The sequence below is a fragment of the Polyodon spathula genome, chromosome 5 (assembly GCF_017654505.1).
Source record: "Polyodon spathula isolate WHYD16114869_AA chromosome 5, ASM1765450v1, whole genome shotgun sequence".
NCBI lineage: Eukaryota > Metazoa > Chordata > Actinopteri > Acipenseriformes > Polyodontidae > Polyodon > Polyodon spathula.
The window spans coordinates 63560113-63583171 of record NC_054538.1 but is presented as its reverse complement, the minus strand read 5'-3'; the positions used below and the strand labels follow the sequence as shown (position 1 = coordinate 63583171).

At 34.3% G+C, this 23059-nt stretch overlaps 1 protein-coding gene across 1 annotated transcript; it reads right to left on the bottom strand.

Moving 5' to 3' along the window:
* Positions 1 to 604: 604 nt before the first annotated feature.
* Positions 605 to 22550, bottom strand: LOC121316147 (polyribonucleotide nucleotidyltransferase 1, mitochondrial-like). The gene is made up of 28 exons (XM_041250970.1): positions 22344 to 22550; positions 21469 to 21529; positions 21268 to 21342; positions 21056 to 21161; positions 20902 to 20951; positions 20602 to 20665; positions 20297 to 20344; positions 19839 to 19952; positions 19105 to 19291; positions 18432 to 18483; positions 18288 to 18345; positions 17285 to 17381; positions 14778 to 14880; positions 14454 to 14524; positions 14165 to 14201; positions 9449 to 9515; positions 9252 to 9341; positions 9050 to 9103; positions 8769 to 8878; positions 7613 to 7684; positions 7299 to 7362; positions 6909 to 6992; positions 6733 to 6816; positions 6290 to 6396; positions 6070 to 6125; positions 2768 to 2846; positions 1557 to 1604; positions 605 to 873 (listed from the first exon to the last, which is right to left on the bottom strand). Exons 1-28 carry the CDS (start codon positions 22541 to 22543, stop codon positions 721 to 723), a joined length of 2391 nt encoding a protein of 796 aa, XP_041106904.1. The 5' UTR covers positions 22544 to 22550; the 3' UTR covers positions 605 to 720.
* Positions 22551 to 23059: the final 509 nt, after the last annotated feature.

Here is a 23059-nt window from a genome sequence, read left to right as displayed (position 1 = left end):
GAATAAAACAAATGTATTAAAAAAAAAAAAAAAAAAAACTTGGAGTCTTCTATAAAAATCATCATCTGAGTTATATCTGCATCTCAGAAAGTGGGAAGCTTTAGAATAAGTTTAACCTCTTCTGAACCCCTTAGAATTCTAAGTTTGTATTATAAATTCACATTTCTCAGAAGTAAGCGAAACTGTTTAATGCGGAAGTGTGTTTTTGTTAATGAAATCAAGAATATTAATGAAGTAAGTATATTCTTTGATCTCAACATGGCTGCTTAAATGTATTAACCTCACAGTGATTGCTTAAAAGAATATACACAAATAAAAAATGTGTATATTTGGTCCATTCTGTGGCAAGTGTATAACAAACACCCATTTATTAAGCATATTAAAATTTCTTGGAAATCTTGGAATCTTACAAAACATACTGCATGAAGTAATAGTATGGATTACATGTTGTTTTATAAAACATTCACATGCTGCCAAATAAAAAAAAAACAAGTCAAAATAATAATCATTTTAGTGTAATATACATTTATATATATATATATATATATATATATATATATATATATATATATATATATATATATATATATATATATACACACACATACACACATATACATACATACACACTTCCCCACTTCCTAGAAACATCTGGCTTTTTTCCCCAAAAACATTTTTTATGCACATCGTCACTGTCTGTGACTGCTGTAGATGCTAGATTTAAGAAGAGTTTGAAACTTGTGAATTGCTTGTTCCCACTGCAATACTATATTTGTCACTCAGGGTTTTCACAATGGTTGCTGCCGGAGATTGGAGTACTTTACGAGACAGTCTCATCCTCCCGTCTGTGGGATCCCGACCGAAGTATTTGACCTGCCGGGATAATGCTTGCATCAATCTTAGCAATCATTTTTGTAAATAAAGTAGATTACCAATTTTATTTTAATCTTGAAATTAAAAATCTACTTTTCTAAAAACAACAAACACATTAAAAACACAAACATCACATCAAAGATAAACAATCATAATTCTATATGTGGTTCTCTACAGATACAAATAATGTAAAACATAATAAAATATAGCACATACTCTGCATTGCGAATATTTTAATTGTCCATCGGGGGGGACTGAATAGAAAAGCGCTGCAATCCTATACAGATTTTGGATTTTAAGATTATGATTATTTAAAGGTGTGGGGTAAAAATATGATTAAGGATTAGGGCTACATGTCGATGCTCCTGGATCATTTAGTTCCGGACGACTTAGCAAATGGTATATCATCACAACATTTCTAAAACACTTCTGTTTTAAAATGTTTTGCTTAAATTCCATCATACTTTGTTTTTCACTTAATAGAAACTCTGGATCTAAACAATACAATTTATCTGGACAGTTAAGTGCAGACTGTATTCCAAAACTCTCCAACTACCTGGTGGGTCCCTTGGCTCTAAATGGATTTCTGGGTTCCCCCTGGCGACTTCCAATAACATTAGACATTGGGCTACTGTGTATCAATATTCATAATATTACCTTTTAATCAGAAACGTAATACTGACCTGTATTTGTTTTCCAACCTCTAGTCCAAGAGCACTGGGGTGTTTAATCTAAAATGCAAAACAGACATTTAGGGCCAGATTCATAAACATTTCAAGTGAGTTTTATGAAGGGGTCCTTCAATGTTGTGTACAGTTACCACTTTTTTTTTGTAATTAGTAGTAAAAGAAATGTTTTGCTATGGCAGTTAATGCATTAATCATGTATTCATTCCTCATTCACACATTACATATTAGGTCTTTACAACATTGATATTAACTCAAATGTATTTTTTTTAAATAGGGCTGTTTGCAAAGGATCGTTCGCTAGCCAGGAATTCGAAGTTCGTTCTAAACCTTCTAAACTTCGTCAGGCAGCATTCACACACTGCATGTTTTTTTTCTGTAAAAACAGACACATATTATAATACATTTTACTTAAACAAAAGTTGTACTATCTACTACCAAATCATTGTATGTAGCAACCCTATAGGGCACCGCTGCTGTGTATGGAGCACGGTATATTATGCCAAAGCACTTTGTAGGGGGGGTGGGGGTACCTATAGTGGTTGTAGTGCTTGAGTAAAACATGTACTGAATACCTAGTGTACAAGATAGTGTAACAGAAGTGCTATGGTAAGATATATTTGAAACATATAAAATATCTGCTAACACTAATAATTTTATTTTTGAAAACTGAGCACCGTTCGGCCGTCCCCCCTCCAGCTCCTGTTATCCAGCAGCAAACCTTTATTTTCTTCATTCTCCATCTCGACAGCAATGCGTTGTAGCATAAGCTGTATTGCAAGAAATGCCTCAGAACACCTCTGCTGTTTGGGATGATCAAAAATGAAGCTGAATGCAAACTGTGGAAGCGACTCTTGATGCATCATGGAGGCACAACCATTCTCCAGGGTCACTTCACAAGAGTAAGTTATTATTATTATTATTTTTTTGATTAGCCACAATAAGGTGCTGCTGCAATGCAAGCTTACTGTATATATTGCAAGCAGCATCAATTACGTGTACATAAACAACATGAATTTTTACTTAAATTATAGAAACATGATTAATGTTCTATAAAACATATTTTTAAACTACATGCAAATGTTTTTTTTTTATTCCATTTGTATGAACTACCTACAATAGGATTTTGAAATATAAAGTAGGTATGGTGACGTCACCAGTAAATTATGCAGTTCAAGAGTAAACAGTTTGAAATGAATTTTGCTCACCCTCTTCTGGTCCAGCTGAGAATTATGAAGCAGCACAGCACTCATGTTTGGATAAAGTTTGACCATTACTCCAATGTCCCTGTTGTGGGACAATTGAAACCATAAGCTATAAATATACACAATGGTAAACATCAAGAATTGATTACTGGGGGGGGGGGGGCTTCCACTGGGCTAAACAGGGAGTTATTGTCAGAGTTTGGATTAGAACATAGTAACCTATTCTGGGACCCATTTCCTAATCACATAGCTAACACCAGCAAACTCCACAGATTTGGAAACTCCCAAATTACCTGAAATTACATGAATTGAAACCAAACTGAGGTGAAATGTACCGTATGAAAAGGTACAGTACCGGGACAAATTATGGCAACAACAAATTATTTACAGCAAAAATAGGGGTGGGGATTGTATTGCCCATTCTTCCTCTCAGACTTATTTACCAAGTACCCTGGTATTTCTGAGTAGATAATGGTCTCCTCTTAAAATATGCTAAATATTTTAAATACTTTGCTTGTCTGATATTTTCCATTTTGCAATTTGAGCAAAATTGGTGATTATTTTATACAGTGCCTATAGAAAGTCTACACCCCCTTTCAAAATTTTCACCTTTTGTTGCCTTATAGCCTGGAATTCCAAGTGAAAAAAAAAATAATTCTAGAAATTTGTAGAAAAATAATTAAAAATAAAAACTGAAATAGCTTGGAGATATATATATATATATATATATATATATATATATATATATATATATATATATATATATATATATATATACACACACACACACACACACACACACACACACAGTGCCTTGCAAAGTATTCAGACCCCTGACCAATTCTCTCATATTACTGAATTACAAATGGTTCTGTTCGATATTTGATTTTAAAACATTTAAACTCAAAATCAATTATTGTAAGGTGACATTGGTTTTATGTTGGGAAATATTTTTTAAGAAAAATAAAAAACTGAAATATCTTGCTTGCGTAAGTATTCAACCCCCACACATTAATATTTGGTAGAGCCACCTTCGCTGCAATAACAGCTTTAAGTCTTTTGGGGTAAGTATGTACCAGCTTTGCACACAGTGTCGGAGTGATTTTGGCCCATTCTTCTTGGCAGATTTGCTTGTGGACCGCAATTTTCAAATAGTACCACAGGTTTCTCTATGGGACTGAGATCAGGACTTTGACTGGACCACTGTAGGACATTCACCATGTTGTTCTTGAGCCACTCCAGTGTTGCTTTAGGCTTGTGCTTGGGAACAATGTCCTGCTGAAAGGTGAATTTCCTCCCAAGCTTCAGTTTTTTAGCGGACTGAAGCAGATTCTCTTGCAGTATTTTCCTGTATTTTGCTCCATCCATTCTTCCTTCAATTGCCCAGTCCCTGCTGATGAGAAGCATTCCCACAGTATGATGCTGCCACTATCATACTTCACTGTAGGGATGGTGTGTCTTGAGGCATGGGCAGTGTTAGGTTTGTGCCACACATAGCGCTTTGAGTTTTGGCCAAAAAGCTCTATCTTGGTCTCATCTGACCACAAAACCTTTTCCCACATCGCAGCTGGGTCACTCTCATGCTTTCTGGCAAACTCCAGATGTGCTTTCAGATGGTACTTTTTGAGTAACGGCTTCTTTCTTGCCACCCTCCCATACAGGCCAGTGTTATGCAGAGCTCTTGATATGGTTGACTGGTGCACCATTACTCCACTCCCAGCCACTGTAGCTCCTTCAAAGTGATTGTTGGCCTCTCTGTGGCTTCTCTCACAAGTCTCCTTCTTGTTTGAGCGCCGAGTTTTGTGGGACGGCCTTTTCTTGGCAGTGCCTGGGTGGTGTGATGCAGCTTCCACTTCCTGATTATTGATCCAACTGTGCTCACTGGGATAGCCAAACACTTGGATATTATTTTGTACCCTTTCCCTAATCTATGCATTTGTATTACTTTATCTCTAACTTCTGCAGAATGCTCTTTGGTCTTCATTTTCCTTCAGATTCACAGCCTTACCAATGATCCTTCAACAGTGGGGTTTTTATCCAGAAAATGTGACAGCAACTTTAATGGTTCACAGGTGGAGGCCAATGGTAAGGTAATTGTGTCCTCGTTAGGGCAATTTCTTTCATCGGTGCAAACTGGGAGCTTCCACAGCACAGGGGTTGAATACTTATGCAAGCAAGATATTTCAGTTTTTTATTTTTCTTAAAAATATTTCCCAACATAAAACCAATGTCACCTTACAATAATGTTTCAATTCTGAGTTTCAGTGTTTAAAAATAAAATATCAAAACAGAACGAAATTTCAATGTACCATTTGTAATTCAGTAATGTACGAGAATTGGTCAGGGGTCTGAATACTTTTGCAAGGCACTATATATATATATATATATATATATATATATATATATATATATATATATATATATATACACACACACACACACACACACACACACACACACACACACATCAATTATGTGGTTATTCATTGTATGACATGCTGTATTAATTGTAGCAAATAGTTCTCAGTTATGCATTATGTAGCCCACTATAATAAATAAATGCCAATAAAGATGCGAAGCCAATATGGTTGTATTTTTTATTACTGACGTGTGCTTTTTGACGTGTGGCGTGTTCCAGAGCAAAGCAATGCGCTGAGTAGTGAACTGATTGTTTTTTGTTGATCATAATATTTATTCTGTTTCTCTATCATTGTGCTTGGCTGGACATTGGAAGCACTGCATTGCCATTTGTTTAGATGGGATTTTTTAAAAAGTAAAATAGGATAAATGAATGTCGGCGGGTGGGATTGAAATGCGTCTTTGAGCAATGGGAAATTACATTAAAGTTACTGTAAGAATTATTATTGGAAATGTTTAGTGTGTTAATTAATATCCACCTAGTTAAATCGTAATTATTAATATTAACTACTTGTATATCCTGATACACCGATAGTTCAGTAGTATTGTTAGTAAATTAATCATATTTAGGTTACCACTGAACTTAAGAGACAGATTGTTCAATAAAACCCTAAAGAGGAGACAACTATCTGTTCAAGGATACCAAGATATTTAGTGAGCAAGTAGTCTGTGTGAAGTTAACCAGCAAACTCCCCATCCCCAGCTGTACTGCTTTCCTAGAAAAAGGAGAACATTTCGGGATACCATTCTACTATTCTACCATTCATTCTATTCAGGGATACCAAGGATGTTATACAATATAATACCCATCCCTAGCCTTGCTGTAAATGATTTGTTGTTACCATAATTTGTGTAGACACTGTACATATTAAAAGATAAATGCTTACCTTATCTCGGTAATAGTGGCTGTGTATACAGCCCCAAATTCTAGCTGTTGTTCTTGCTGTAAAGGAAGGTTTACAAAATATTTGTTATTATCGTCACACTATATTTATATATTATATATATATATATATATATATATATATATATATATATATAATATATATATATATATATATAAACCCCACTAAAACACACTAAACCCACGTTATGATATCTGCTTACGTCGTCTTTGCAGACTTCACTGATGAACTCTTGTGCTTCGTGCATAGCGCTGGGTGTCGGTGCAAACACAGAAAACGTCTCCTCATCCACTTGACTGATGGTCACACCTATTAACCAACAGCAATGACTTATGAAAACAGGAATTATTGCTTTTTATTGTAGTCAACTCTCAATTATCCGGGGTAATGCCCCAGATAAAACAAAAACACTAATAATGCAAAACCTATATATAAAAAAACAAAACAAAAATATATGCAGTATACTGTACTTACTTTATAGTTTCTTAAAGTAGTCTGTTCAGCAATTCATTATTGCACTGAAAGCTGTTTTACAGAACTACCTTTCTCCTGCTTCTCAACTATTTCAAGTTTTTCTTGAACTGTTAAAACCGTGTGTTTACGTTTACTTGTTGACATGTTTGCATCACACAAAGAAACCCTTACCTGTTTCAGCCTGCAGTTTCCTTAGGTTATAACCTCCTGGCCCAACAAACCTTGCTCTTTTTGATATTGGGACACAAACAGTTTCTAAAAATACAAATGAATACCTGTAAGTCTAACTTTTAAAACAATACTGAATATTAATCTTCTTTATATGAAACAAAACCTTTCAACCTTACCCACAACTGGTCCGTTTTCCTTTCTTTTCAGTCTTGGTTTTGCTATTGCTTTATTCATTATACCCAATATCTCTTTCTTGGCAACTGAAAGTAAAATATTGAAAAGCCCAGATACAAAGAACAAATATACATTACACCTAAGTTTGGTTTACAATAACAGAAGTAGAGAGAGAATGGCTCTGGGCTAGTGTCTGAACAGTTACAGATTAGCATTATGAACCTTTCCCATTTCCATTGACAGCTGTTTCAAAATCACTATCTACAGTAAAGTCGAAAATTGTAAGTACAGCACAATGTCTACAGCTAGTAGAGAAGGGAATTAATAGGGCAATTTTCATGATGTAAAATTCTTTATACATGTTAAAAACATATTTTTGGAGATGCAAATACCTGTGGCTTGCTGAATAGCTTCCATTACAATTTTCAGTGGTAATCCTGGAATCTTAACATCTGCCTACAAAAACAAACAAAACAGCAAACATTCAACAGCATTCTCTCTCTCATTGTCGGGCTAATCTTTAAGGCTGTAGGGGTATGATAACTACAATCATTTACATATGCAAGCATACATATTTTTTTTTAAAAAAAAGACTGCATCAATGTTTTCAATAATATTAACACTGGCTGATTTAACCAGCAGTTAATAGTTATTTAAACTGGTCAAGCATTGACCTAGTAAGTTACAAAAAAAATTTAAAAATCACCTGCAAAGCAGTTATGCCTTTGTTTGTGCCTGCCATTTTGAAGTCCATGTCTCCAATGTAATCTTCTATTCCCTGTCAGTAAAGAATGCAACATTTTTTCCAAAAAAAAAAAAAAAATCTGTACATAAGTGTTTTTAATTAAAAATAAACTAATTCATTGGCACTTAGCTTGCTGTTCCTGTGAATTTGACTACCTCCCTACTGGGGTTGAATTTGACAAAATTGTGTCAAGATTCTGCCTGGCTACCTCCACAGCACTGCATCTTTCTTTCTAAGAGCAAAACTAAAATGGTTTGCAACTCACCCACGCACTTTGGCGCTCAGTTTAATACATTTCCATATCAACTTAAAATGTTGTCTATATTCTCTTTAAAGTGCATGATGCTAACAAAATAATTCCAGTAAATCCTGTCTAATATTTTGTTGATATCAGCTTTTCCTATGTGAACAATGCACACATTATGGTAAAGGTAAATAGGTAATATTTACCGAATAATACATAATACATTTATCGAATGCTCATTCCAGATAGTTCAATGCTGTATTTCCAGTCAATTTTCTAAAGTTGCATGAAGGAATTCAGTCACCACTGAAAACTAACTTCTGGTAGTTTGAGTTATTAAGAATGTTTTTTTTTTTTCCTGGAGAAATATATAATTAAATTAAAACGCACTCAAGAGTTCAGAATTTAGTTTTTGCTACAAGGACTCAAACTCCCAAAAGCATCCTCTCTCATGTGCCAGATGATTTCCTTTAACAGAAAGAACAACATGAAAAAGAGAGAAATGAAATACAGTACAATGAAAACGAACACCACCTCTTTCATATAGAAGCATGTGAGATCTACAAAATGATGGTAATACATAGAAAGATTTACTGGAATTGTTTTTTTAGCTATATGTACTTTAAGGTAATATATATGGTACCTGATAACTAGTACAACAGCTATTGCGTGGTAGTTCAAGGTTTTACATCCTCAAAAACATCCCTAGTCAATCTTGACAGACAAGGGTTTTTAGAGGTCTTCTTCAGCCCAACAACCACACACCAGAACTTTTTCAAGCTTGTGTCACTTTATGGCAGTGTCCTTTAAAAGTGTTTTTCATTTCCACGATAAAACCTGCCCCAAAAATAAATGAAAACTGCATAGACATACCAAAATATCTGTGAGTAATCTGTAATCTTGAATTTCTGATGGATGTTCTGGATTTGGTTTTGATATGAGGCCAATTGCAACCCCAGCTACAGCAGATGAAATTGGCACACCTAAAACACACAACAATTTACAGACAAAGAGCCATAAAACTGTGGACACAACTCTGTAGTAATCTCTGATTTTAAAAATCAGAGATTACCTCATTTAGTAAAATGCTTTCACTTACATACATTTTAATATAAATCGTAAAAAGTCAGTGTGTAAAAGAACATTGTACTTACCTGCATCCATTAAGGCCAGACTCCCTCCACATGCAGAAGCCATAGAAGATGAGCCTAATAAGAAAATAAGAAAAAAGAAAAAATGTGATCCTGATGCACATATGCTCATGTATCAATCACAGGTTAAAAAATCTCATCAAGGCTTTAGGACTTGCAAATACAAGTATTGCTCTATATTCAGAGTACATGCTTACATACGTACCATTCGATTCCAATACTTCCGATGTGACCCGTATCGTGAACGGGAAATCTTTGGGGATAACAGGCTTTAGTGATTTTTCTGCCAGGGCACCTGAATTCATAACATAAAAACACTCATCAAATCAGTATACAGTTTATAAAAAGGAAGGTTTTATTTATTTATTTTTTGTTTACCAACTCCACCTTGCTCTTACTTACCATGGCCCAATTCTCTTCTGTTCATGCCACTCACCTTGCCAATCTCATTTGTTGCATATGGAGGAAACTGTAACATTAGAAAAGACCCTCTTTATTGTAATAATACAGATTTTTATTTTATTTGTTATCATCGATTTTGTGAGGCAGCAACACTGGAGTGTAAACAAAAGATGCTGGCCTCTCAAAGGGTCCAATTGTCCTATACTTTGTAACAGAACTGCTCTTTGATTTCACCTTCAGGAGGACCCTGTAGAATCTTCCCGAAGCACAAATAACACTGTGTGATTTAGAAGTGAGTAGTTTTTCGAGATTTACAATTATACTGCATTTACAGTATAATTGTAAATCTCGAAAAACTGCTCACTTCTAAATCTTTTGTAGTCATTTTTGTATTACTTTAGTATAAATACATGTTAATTTGGATTCATATGTTGTTTTTTTCTGACTTTACGTGAACGAAAAGACACACATTTTCCCATTGGAAAAATAGTGTCCTGGTCACAAAAGCAAAGTTTGTGGGGAACAATAGCCACTTTCTATACTTTTGAGGCATAAGCAATTAGGAATAACACTTACTACCCAGGAACAAAAATTGTGTTACATAGTGTTATCAATAACCACATTAATAAATATATTATATATAAAATATTATAATTATGGTATGACCATGAGATGTCACCTCTAAATTGGTAAAACAGAATTACAAAAATTTATAACTATTGTATGTACACATATATATATATATATATATAATATATATATATATATATATATATAACACACACACACACGTATAGATAGATAGTAACCGAGCCACACTCACATTAGTTTGCCCCTTTAAAATGAGACCCAGCAAACAAAACTTTACGTTTTAGCACTTACGCACACATTTAATAATATAAAAAATACACAAAAACAAAATAAAACACCTAGCTCCTTCGGAGCACTAACTAAACACTCAAACAGCCTGGCCTACCCTGGGATAGCTAAGCTGTTTCCCTGATTTAAAACACACTATGCAGTTTTACAAAAAATGCACCCTATATTTCGTACTCACAGTACTCACAGTGGTGACTGCTTGGAAACAGAGCACACAGCCTTCTGCTTCCCTACTCAGCAGTATTGAATTAACAAACTGTGAGGCTTATATGGGGGGGGGGGGGGAGCTGGCTCTAATTTACAATTACCATGCCAACTGCCAAAACAATTAACAAATAGTACAATTAAATAAACGTGCATTTGCGCGTGTTCTGGCAGGGAGGCTTTTAACATCCTCCCTGCCCTGTTACAATAATTACCAAAGATTCTCAATCGGATTTAGGTTGGGACTTGGACTGGACCATTCCAGAACCTTGATTTTATTCTTCTTTAAACATTCTGAAATGCGGAGGGTTTCAGATGATTGGCCAGTATTTTTGGTATCTTTGGTATGGAGTGTTCTCTTTTTCTTTTGAAGGCGGCACAAGAGAAGACCTCAGGTTTTGAATGAACTGGAACAATTTTGTGTTGAAGAATGGTCAGAAATCACTAAAGAATCATGCCAAAAGCACATTGACAAATATCCTAATCATTTAAAAGAGGTTATTATTGCTAAAGGTGCCGTTTCCTTGTCAGAGTATGAATACTTTTGAATTAACATTTCTTGAGTTTTGCAAAAAAAAAAAAAAAAAATAGCAGAAATAAATAATTGTAGACATCTATGTCTTGTAACTTTTTTTCCTCATCCACAAAAGCAAAACTTTTGCTACATAAGATTTTTCTTAATTACACTATGTAACAATTTTTGTTCCTGGGTAGTAAGTGTTATTTCCTAATTGCTTATGCCTCAAAAGTATAGAAAATGGCTATTATTCCCCACAAACTTTGCTTTTGTGAACAGGACAGTGATAAATACAGTATAATCGTAAATCTCAAAAAACTACTCACTTCTAAATCTTTTGTAGTCATTTTTGTATTACTTTAGTATAAATACATGTTAATTTGGATTCATATGTTGTTTTTTTCTGACTTTATGTGAACGAAAAGACACATATTTGCCCGTTTTCCCATTGGAAATAGTGATATTTTGAAATATCACTGTCCTGGTCACAAAAGCAAAGTTTGTGGGGAATAATAGCCATTTTCTATTAGGAATAACTCTTACTACCCAGGAACAAAAAAAAAAAAAAAAAAAAAAAAAAAAAATTGTTACACAGTGTTATTTATTTGTTTCCATTGAGGTATGTAAGCTTTTGACTACAACTGTGTATATTATATTATATAAACAATGCACTGATAGAGCAATAGTATTGTAACAGGGTGGGTGGTCCCCTTCTCACATCACTGGCTTGCGGTGGTGTATATCTTTTAGGGGTTTTAATCTTGACACCTATTTGCTAGTGATATGAAATTGTTTTGAAAGACAATTACAAGTAATACAAAATAGTAACATAATGCTATTTCTGACTTCCATGTAATTCAACAGTTTTAAAATGTGCTTACGTGTAATTGAATGTTGGCTAAAGTGAGTGATTTAAAATATGAACGTAGTTTTTAATTGCTGTTTGCGGTGTTGTATGGGTCAGGAGGGCGCACACCTGGCTGTTATAAATTTGAACACTTTAGGGGGGGAGGGTGTGGATAACTCAAAATGGAGTGTTCTCTTTTTCTTTTGAATCAATGGTGCTGAGGATGGGTTCAAAAGTGTATAGTGTTTTTAAAAGAAAAAATGGGGAGAAGAGGAAGGTGTGTGTCCGATTGTTTGGAAGTTTTATCTGTTTATTTGATGCACTTGTGTTTGCACGTTTTTAGCGATTGATTTTACATTTTTGCGTACCATTCTTTGATACTGCAGTCAAATAAATAATCACAAATAAATAATGGTATATATATATATATATATATATATATATATATATATATATATATATATACATGCATACACACACACACACACACACAATAGTCTCTGTGTATAGGAACACCTAAGAGAACACTTCGGCTAAGGGAATACTGTTGTGGTGAAACTGATTTTTCCCCATTGTAAATGATCTGCCTACAGGAACAAGAACTTCACTTAAAAGGACTTCTTTTTGGTACCGATCGCGATTTGTTCACAACTGATACAGTACTGTTTTGTAACCTGATAACTCATTATGAAAGGGTTAAAAAAAAAATTGAGTAACACATGTGGAGCTGTGGATTACTGTGTAACACTGCTCGTAGGGCTTTAAAAACTATTATGCATTTAATTAAATTGATTATGCATATAGTAATTAAATAATTATTATTATTATTATTATTACTACCTTATTCGTGTTGATTTGTACCAGTTGGGGGTCAAAGCTAAATAAAATAGAAATAAAAACGTTGTTTAAATCTATAGCCAATCGAGTAACTACCATCAAGAGAAAAAAAATAATTTAAAGAAAGTTATCACTGTCTACAGCAGTTTATTAAAAGAGTGTTGTTTATGGCTTATATTTGAATTGTGTTAAGGAACATGATAGTGTTCACATTTTGTTTTAATTTAAGCGATGATTGGCACTTGCTTAAAATCTGCCCGGCATTACTAAATACTTATTGCTTCACTAAATACTAACAAATGCTTATTGCTTCAGACCAAAGAACAAGTTTTGGAACAATCTTGGTTGTTTTTCTTAATTTTTACTCGGAGGTAGTTCAAAGGAATGAATACAGATTTTGTTTGAAGTTTTATAGGGTGCCATCTCCAGAGGTTGCATTTACACAGAATCCTGTGTTATATATGCAGGACATTTTAATGAAACGCAAAAAATAACAGCAGTGTGTTTCTAAAGACGCAGACGTGCAAAACCTTTCATGGGAAGCTTGTCTGTCTATTTCTACTACCATTATTTATACCATGTCTGTTGTGCATGTTAACTTTATTAATCTGAAATAGTTACACTGGAAAATAATATAACTATGTTGATGCAATATGTAAAAACACTGGTGTTCTGGTTGAAAACACAGATTTTGAGATGGTATGCTTTTTACAAATGCAAATTTTTAAAGGCTGGCGTGACCTCTGCATCTCATTAAAAGGTCACGCAGATACCCCAAGTATCCGGAGTACCGGAGTATCCCAAACCATTACTTTCTTTACTTTTCTTTCTTGCTGTCTTGCATTAGAAAATAATTGCCAAAAATCGGAAGGCATTGTAGTTTGGTCGATACAATATTTGTAATTCTAGCACAACGCTCTTAACGTGCTCTGTTACTTTGAAGACTCCTGCACAGATCCAGTAAGTCAGCCCTGAAGGGAGCAGAGAAGCTCTGCGCTTAATGCAAAAAAATATAATTTGCTTAATCACTTTACACAAAAACAATGCACAGGCTTGACTATCGATAGTTGTCAAACGATACGATGCATCGCCTCAGCCTTATTCGAGCTCTTGAAAAAAACCTGAATCAGACACAAGTTGTCGAGCAATTTGGTGTTTCCTGTTCGGTGAGTTGCTTCACCATTCTGTTAAATAATTGTGTGCATGTCTTAAATATTGCTCCTGTACAGGTATCCATAATTAATCTAGAGCTGCTGCTGCATTTTTTTAACATGTGTAGGGGTGCTGTGTTAATTTACTTTGACAGTTTATTAACGCTAGTTTATCTGTTACTTTATTATTATAGTTTATTAACATACACTTGCCTATTGCTTTTCTCTTATTCTGTTCATTTCACATGATGTACGTGAGTCATGACAATAAATTTACTCACCTCATAATGCAGCATAAAATTTTTGTCTTTAACCCCACTGTGGAAAAAAAAAAGCAAGACACTGAAATAACTACTTTTAAAATAGAGATCATTTTTTAAATCTGGTGTATCAAAAAAACATCTCCAACAGCACATCCTATGCTCCCTTGATTACCTTTGACTGGTAAAGTATATAACACACATCAGGAAGCACTACATTTTATTCATCTAAACGGTCATAGTATTTAGACTTGCAGACTTTTAGATCATTAAATATGGACCCTAGCATCAGGTTGCTTTCATTTCCTACCTGACTGCTGTAGTTATTAGGTCTGTCTTTATGCTTGATTCCAAAGAATCAAATGTAACAGTACAAAGGACCTTTTAAAAAAAAAAAAAAAAAAAGAGAGATTTAATAAAACATTTGTAAAGTAAATTTTTAGCCGGTGCTACGAGATAAAATGTTGTAACATATATAATAGATTTGACAACTCTAAAAGAACAAAAAAAAAAAAAAAAAAAAAAACTAAGGAAGTTGTCATTCATTTGATTTAACAGTGAATGGACAAAATATGCCCTTTTCTATAAACTTTAGATATGAGGCCTGGAAAGTCTTTAGTAATTTTGTTGGTACCTGTGTCTGCCCTCTTTGAAACAATGCAGATCCATGAAGAGGTTTGAAGATATCAACTTCACAAGAAATGTTTCTTAGAGAAGTCAAATCTCTCCCGTCACATCTAAAACAACAAATACGGTCCCAGCTTAATTGTAATGCGCCATCTTTGCTTTATAAATGTAATCTTCAACACACATTTCCTCAGTGATATTAATTAAATGTAAGGCCTTTTTTGTTTGTCCTATGGTAGACTTGAAAAAAATATATTTTACATCAATAACCAGCAGACAGTTGACAAGCAAATCACTATGCTCTCTGCAGCTCTTTTCTATAGCATTGTAGTTGGAACTCAGCTTGGCTTTAACATGGGTTCTATGGGAAATACGACATCACTTTTATCTGAGATTTGACGATATCCTAACAAGTTTTATATATATATATATATATATATATATATATATATATATATATATATATATATATATATAATATATATATAAACAATAATGTATACACTTTTATATAGTATCCCAAGCGCCACACTTATTTCCTATGTTTATGTTCATAAAAGAGTTTCAGGTGTGATGACAAATTGAGACTATTCTCTTGCAACCTGTTTATGCAAAACACAGCTGAATACGTGCCACCAAGCCAATACTTTATTTATTTATTTATTTTTTTTATAGAATCACCAAACGCACTTCAACACACCAACTAAGCTCAGGTCTCGGATTGCCATGGAGACACGCAGATCATAACACCATCGTGCATTTGTAATAATGCAATTGGGGAGAAATTCAGGGGTAAAATAATTGGGCACACTAAATAAAAAAAAAATACAATATAATACAAATAATAATAATGCTGCCAATAACCATTGTGTGCCGAAGGTCACGTATTCATACAGTTGTAGTCAAAAGTTTACATACCCCAATGGAAATGTATAACTTTTAATAATTTCTCAAAAACAATTAAGAAATCTTTTGTTGCAGTTTTGCTTTTGTAGATGAGGAAAAAAAAGTTACAACAAATAGATGTCTACAGTTATTTATTTTAGCAATTTTGTTGCAAAACTCCAAAAATGCCAATTCAAATGTATTCATACCCAGACAAGGAAAATTAAATTAATAGCTAGTTGAGGAACTTTTAGCAATAATAACCTCTTTTACAATTAGGATATTTCTCAATGAGCTTTTGGAATGGTTCTTTAGTGATTTTTGACCACTTTTCAATGCAAAATTGTTCCAGTTCATTCAAATTCCGAGGACTTCTCTTGCAGAGCCTTCAACTCATACTAAAGATTACCAATCGGATTTAGATCAGGACTTTGACTAGGCCATTCCAGAAGCTTCATTTTATTCTTCATTAACCATCCTGAAGTAGATTTTGGTGTGTGCTTTGGATCGTTGCTGTGTTGGAACATCCAGTTACGCTTTAAACCAAAGTTTGTAGCAGAGGGTTTTAGATGATTAGTCAACATCTCTGGTATGCTATGGAATCCATTTTACCATGTATTGGAACGAAAAACAGCCCCATTAAAGAATAGACTATCAGTGACCAAACAGAAAAAGCTTGATTTTTGTTTCATCACTCAACAAAACCTTTGACCAGAATTAAGTGATTGTCCTTGTTACGTTTTCCTAAGAGTGGCTTTTTCCTTGGCCTGCGACCATTGAGACCTTCACCATGCAATACACGATTTATGAAATGGAAACCTCAGTACCACTTGCAGTCAATCTCAGATTGTTATTAACCTCCCACACAATTCTTCTACTTGTTCTTGGTGAAAGAACCTTCGTTCTTCCAGACTGAGGGAGTGTTGTGAAAGTACAATGAGTCTTGTACTTCTTGATAATAGAAACAATAGTTGAAATTGGGATACTCAAACGTTCTGTCCAAGGTCTTCAGATATCTCTTTATTTTTTCCCATATTGACTTACTGGTAATGACAGCAATCATCCTATGCCTATTCCTTTTATAATCTCTAAGAATGTTCACCTACAATCCAGCATTTTCTACTTTTCTAGAATTAGGTTCTCCATTATCATCGTGAAATTTGTAGCACCTTGCAGACAATACTATCATAGCATCAAAGAGTATGAATACTTTTGAATTAGCATTTCCGGAGTGTTGCAAAAATAATAATGAAATAAATAATTATTTTTCTTTTTTCCCCTCATACACAACAGCAAAAGCAAAAACAGTTTTCCTAAAATTCTTTTTGTGAAATTTCTAGAAATTATACATTTCCACCTGGGTATGTAAACTATACATAGTGAAAAGTAGGCCAGAGTAAGCTGTTCATGAAAGGGCCAATATGCTTACTCCTAAACTTTTAAAAAGACAGCCTATTCATATTTATAATGTAACCCTCATCAGAAAAATATAAATTGGGTCTACCTTTATGATCTAAAGAGTAGCCAGCACCTGCCATTACCATGTATTCCCTTATGATGTAATATGCACCAGTAAAACTACAATAAAAAAGTTTCCCAGGCAAAATTATGTTCTACTCAACTGCTCACCTTCTATATTCATTTAAAGTGATGTTTCTAAAAGTCTGCTTTGAAACAGTATTAAAGGACTCTATCACTTCATATGGGTCGGCATCTGGAAATCTTTCTGTAAAAAAAACAACAAAATAAAGCAACTTAAAAATGATGAAACCCTGTCGTCAAACAAACACTTAAATGTTGTTACTTGTCAAGAGCAACACTTTGAGATGACATCACATCCAGACTGGTTTAATGACACTATGTAACACAATTTTTGTTCCTGGGTAGTAAGTGTTATTTCCTAATTGCTTATGCCTCAAAAGTATAGAAAATGGCTATTATTCCCCACAAACTTTGCTTTTGTGACCAGGACAGTGATATTTCAAAATATCACTATTTCCAATGGGAAAACGGGCAAATGTGTGTCTTTTCGTTCACATAAAGTCAGAAAAAAACAACATATGAATCCAGTATAATCGTAAATCTCGAAAAACTACTCACTTCTAAATCTTTTGTAGTCATTTTTGTATTACTTTAGTATAAATACATGTTAATTTGGATTCATATGTTGTTTTTTTCTGACTTTATGTGAACGAAAAGACACACATTTCCCATTGGAAATAGTGATATTTTGAAATAGCACTGTCCTGGTCACAAAAGCAAAGTTTGTGGGGAATAATAGCCATTTTCTATACTTTTGAGGCATAAGCAATTAGGAAATAACACTTACTACCCAGGAACAAAAAAAAAAAAAAAAAATTGTTACACGGTGTGATCAAGCTGTCAATACCTACCCTTAAAAAAAAAAAAAAAAAAAAAAACACTCAGTGTGGTAAATCTTGATTATAAATGTCTTCTCTTCTAAACTGATTTCACCATTGCTACGTTTTACATTAGCCTCTTGTATCTTACTCTGTACCTATGCATGTGTTTCTCTATATGAAGCAACATACAATGTAGCATGGAAATCAGTACCACGCATCCCAATTAAAAATAAAAATAAAAATAAAAAATTGTATTACGAGAAGAGTACCTCTTATCAGCTCCTCTGTTTCAAGTCTTATTTTCTTTATGGCTTCATCTCGAGAAATCTATGGGGAAAAAAATGGTTTTAGTATCAGTAAAAAAAAAAAAACAATGCAATGGAAAATAAATAATGATAACCAGTGTTACTTACTTTATCATGGGAGAAGTCTGTAAACACTGCATAAATCTTCTCAGATGCCAATCTGTAAGCAAGCGAGAAAACAGTACCAGATATTCTATAAAAGAACATGCTTTGCTGTTTTGTATGAAATGTTTTAATTTTAAGAGTCTTTCCTTTTGTTCCAATATATTCAAACTTTTCCCTGGAAGAATTAGAGGCAGTAATCGTTTAAAAGTCATACTCATCATGCTGAATCAATGCCAGTGGTTTACACAATGCTGACGACGTTATGGCAAAAATACCAGTACTGTTGCTTGATAAGAGTCAGTACTTAGCAGAAAATAAATGATCATCTGTCCTGCACTATACAGGCGATGGTCAGCATTTTGAGTCAATGGCAACACTAAGCATATCATTGCTCAGTAATAATTATATAACAATAATTATATAATAATAATAATAATATAGCGCCTTTCATAGTGGACCATGAAGCGATTTATAAGATATGAGACTAGGGTGTGTGATCTACGCATCAGCTGCAGTCACTTACAACGTCTCACCCGAAAGATGGAGCACAAGGAAGTTAAGTGACTTGCTCAGGGTCACACAGTGAGTCAGCGGCTGAGCTTTGAACTGGGGACATCCTGGTTATAAGCCTGTTTCTTTAACCACTGGACCACACAGCCTCCTTGATTAAACTCACTGTCTAGTGTATTCCACCATCTCGGTGACGGCAGCAAACAGTTTCTGTGGGGTCCTCTTAGAAACACTGCATTCTTTTGCAAGCTGCTGGATGGCCAGGATTATCTGTTGCGTATGTTTCACTCCCAGTTTGACTGCATGGCAAAAGTCTTGCTGCAATACATTTTCTCCTGCTGCTTCCATCATAACTTAAAAGAAGAAAAAAACAAAACAAAAAAAAAAACACAAATTAGTACTCCCACAGTGTCACTACATCCAGTTGGTCTGAGAAAAAAAAGTTTTTTAACTGGGTTTTTCGTATGTGTTTCATGATTAAAATATAGTTGCTGAAACTATAAAATCTTTTCAAAACCCAGTCAACACAAGCCACACCTATGAGGGAGTTCTACTGAAACGCTTTAGGAAACTTCACCAATCACACAATGTCACAAAAGTTGTTTTTACTCTGTCTATTTTAAAAATCGAAATACTGCTGCCCTTTAATTAATAGACATGGTATTGTTTTAAGGGTAATTTACTGAGACCCTAACAGACACCACTAAATATCAATAAAAAATCAAAGAAAATAGGTCTGCATTGGAACACATTTTCTAGTTTTAAGGCGGTATTATTATTAACACTGTAAAGATGCTTAAAATAGACCTCTGTATGTCTAGTACATGCATATTATTAAAAGGAGGGAAGTGTACGAGTCATTTACCACCATGGGTACGGTTGCAGTGTATATGCACTTACCCACTTGACTATGAGGACCCCCAGCAACCACCAAATCTAAAGTGCTTGAAGACATCTCCTTACGAGTTGGGTTAACCAAGAACTCTCCCTCAACCAAACCCATTCGCACAGCACCTGGAGATAAAGCCACATTACTTCAGCAAAGTGGTACATTTGTAGTGATTTCTTTGATTGAAAACTGAAGAGCCAAGGCCACCTGCCCATTCTGTTCTTATACTGCAGATGAAAGCAGCGCTACATTTAATAGGTGAAACAATTAAACCTCTGGTGTAAATTACCATACCCTAATTCAACATATAAACACAACTGATTTAGTATTTTTAGGCATCTTCATATTTCAACTTTGTATTTATTTTACATAGTGCCTCCCCCCACCACACACACACACACATTACCCGTTTAAGAAATTAAAGCTTTGCAGCTTTATATATTAAGAACCAGTTATGATCTTCACTCACCTATGGGACCATTCCATGGAATATCTGACACGGCAAGAGCTGCTGAAGCTGTAAAAACACAGATAAAATAAGATGGTGCTGTATATTTAATTGTAAGGATTGATAATGAACATACAACAGATTCTGCACTGAAAAGACAGTACATATATTTCCAAATGCCAACACTAAAATGGAGTCGGTAATAACAAGAACACATTACCAATCAATAATCCTGTGCATAAACTTTGATATTGTATTATTGTCTTTTCCTTTTCAAAGATAATTATAAAACATAACCTATATTCCTAAATATTAGTTTGCTTTACCTCCATTAATTGCAAGTACATCAGGATCATTGACACCGTCAACTGCTAAAAGGTTACACAGTACCTTGTAAGACAACAAAAAAAAAAAAATGTTTTTAGAACAAGTACTAGCAATCGCATGGTTATAGGATGCAAAATTAATTGATTGAAGAAAATTAAATGTTCACATTATATTATTTGAATAGTTGAAAGCATACATTAACAAGATTCAACAATTCAAATATGACTGCATTGCATATTGCAGTATTGAAAAGCACACAAGGTTTTATTAGACTTGCATAATTCTTAACTAGGGCTTACCTGTGTGTCATAGAAATAGCCAGTGGGAAAAAGTGGTCTGATTGCCCGATCTGAAAATGTTTTGAAAAAATGGTGATGTTTAAAAGCAAGTTAAAACTTATAAACAGAGCGCTCACATAAACACCCTGGGAGCTGCAATGCAATGTCAACTCACCTATCAGTCTGCTTGTCAGTATTTCATTGTCTGTAGTGCTCAGCTCTCTTCTCAGGTAGTTAGTTGGAATCCTTCCAGCTGCAGCAGCTTTCTGACGATAATCAACCTAACAAAGTAAATGAGAGACGTGAGCCTCTGAAATAGTCTGGCAGGTACAAACATAAAACACCCGAGACATGAGAAAGCAGGCAAAACATATAAGGGATACTTACTACTAAAGGCATGAACTGTGAAGAGGTTGGTTTGGTTTTACTGACTGCTGTTACCATCACCGATGTGTCACCAAGCTTAAATATAAACAAAATAAAAATGCTCACTCTCACTTTAACCATTTTACTGAAATAATCATTTCGGACCCCTTCGAATACAAAACAAAAATAGATTCGTTTCTAAAGAATCTGAGCATTTCTTACCTGCACTACAGCAGAACCATCTGCAAACCTAGCCAGCTTGCCTGTTGAAATTTCAAGTTTCCTGTGAAAACATGGTACAAATGAATTCAGGTTGTTATAAGGTTTTTAGACCAACTGTATATTAAATGTAATTGTCCATAGTACTGCATGACAACAATACTAGAATCTCACAATAAAACCAGACTACATTACAACATTGCGTGAATTGTGACAATATTGTATTCATACATACATTGTATGGCACTTTCCTGGAAACATGCAAGTTTATAATATGATACCAATTCTAACGATATTAAATTCTCTCTCATGTACTGGGCACATGTGTTACAGAGGCCACTTCACAAGTAGCTTAGATACAGGTGTATTATGGTGTTGCATGACGTGTATTTATATGCAGTCTTAATGTGTTATCAATATGCCAGTTACTAAAGTTATTGTGACTTTGATTTAAGTTCACATCATTACAAAGGGGATGAAGGAACGAAATACCGCGCTGTTTCCCAATGATCAGGAACAACACTACAACAACAAAGTTCTAATTATAATGACTTAAAGACAACAGTTTTTATTTTAGTTGCACATTTTATAACACGTGTCAATAACAACAAACTATTAGCGCCCAGGGCTGTCAATGTCAACGGCGTCAGTTGATCCCGGTGCAGTATTGGTATTATTATAAACATTAATGTATCCGTTTTTCAGCTATGCTTGACTTTGCTATTGCTATTCAACATCATAATAAAATCGCAACACCAACAAGAACAGATTTATATATATATATATATATATATATATATATATATATATATATATATATATATATATATAATGCGCCAAGTTATGCCAATCCTTGAAACTATTTTTACACTATTTACCTCTCTCCCAGATCCACTCCGACTTTCTTCACAGTTGTGTGGCTACTCCAGACACTCTGGTAGCAGCACCTGACATGTCCCCGGGCCGCCTTCGAGCCAAGCCGAAGGAAATGCATTATATTCGCGTTGAGAGAGATAGGACATTTTGGATGAATAAACAATCTGACCATCTCCATTCTGCACCTCCTGCAGGCTGCCATGACAGTCTCTCACGTGTGCGTAACGCAACAACATTAGTGCTCATTGGATGTTCAGCGTGCATGTGAATACTGAGAATTAAAACACAGAATTTTTCGGTTTTACAGAAGCCACCCTCTGAAACAAAGACAAAAAAAAACTAAAAAACAAACAAACAAAATAAAAAACCACACAGAATCTATCACGTACGTACGTCATACTTTCTCGTACGTAGGAGAAACTGTCACGTAAGTACGAAAAACTATAATATCTATGGAAAGATCATGATTGATTTCCATATTATTATTATTATTATTATTATTATTATTATTATTATTATTATTATTATTATTAATAGCAGACGCCGCTATCCACGGTGACATACAGTTTTGCTATCCAGTAAGTGACAAATACAAAACAAATATGGTAGAATTACAATTAATTACAATAAAAAAACAAAAAAAACAAAAAACAAAACAGTATTATAATAATAATAAGTTTGCAGAGTGCATCAGTCCAGTGGTGTAGCAGGATATAGC

Excerpts from the sequence above, each read along its gene's own strand:
- LOC121316147 (XM_041250970.1), bottom strand. The coding sequence starts at position 22,543 with ATGGCAGCCTGCAGGAGGTGCAGAATGGAGATGGTCAGATTGTTTATT. Across the intron at positions 14,881-17,284 it reads ACTTTAAATGAATATAGAAG|ATGTGACGGGAGAGATTTGA; the intron begins GTGAGCAGTTGA and ends TTGTTGTTTTAG. Across the intron at positions 7,685-8,768 it reads GATTACTCACAGATATTTTG|GGAATAGAAGATTACATTGG; the intron begins GTATGTCTATGC and ends CTTTACTGACAG.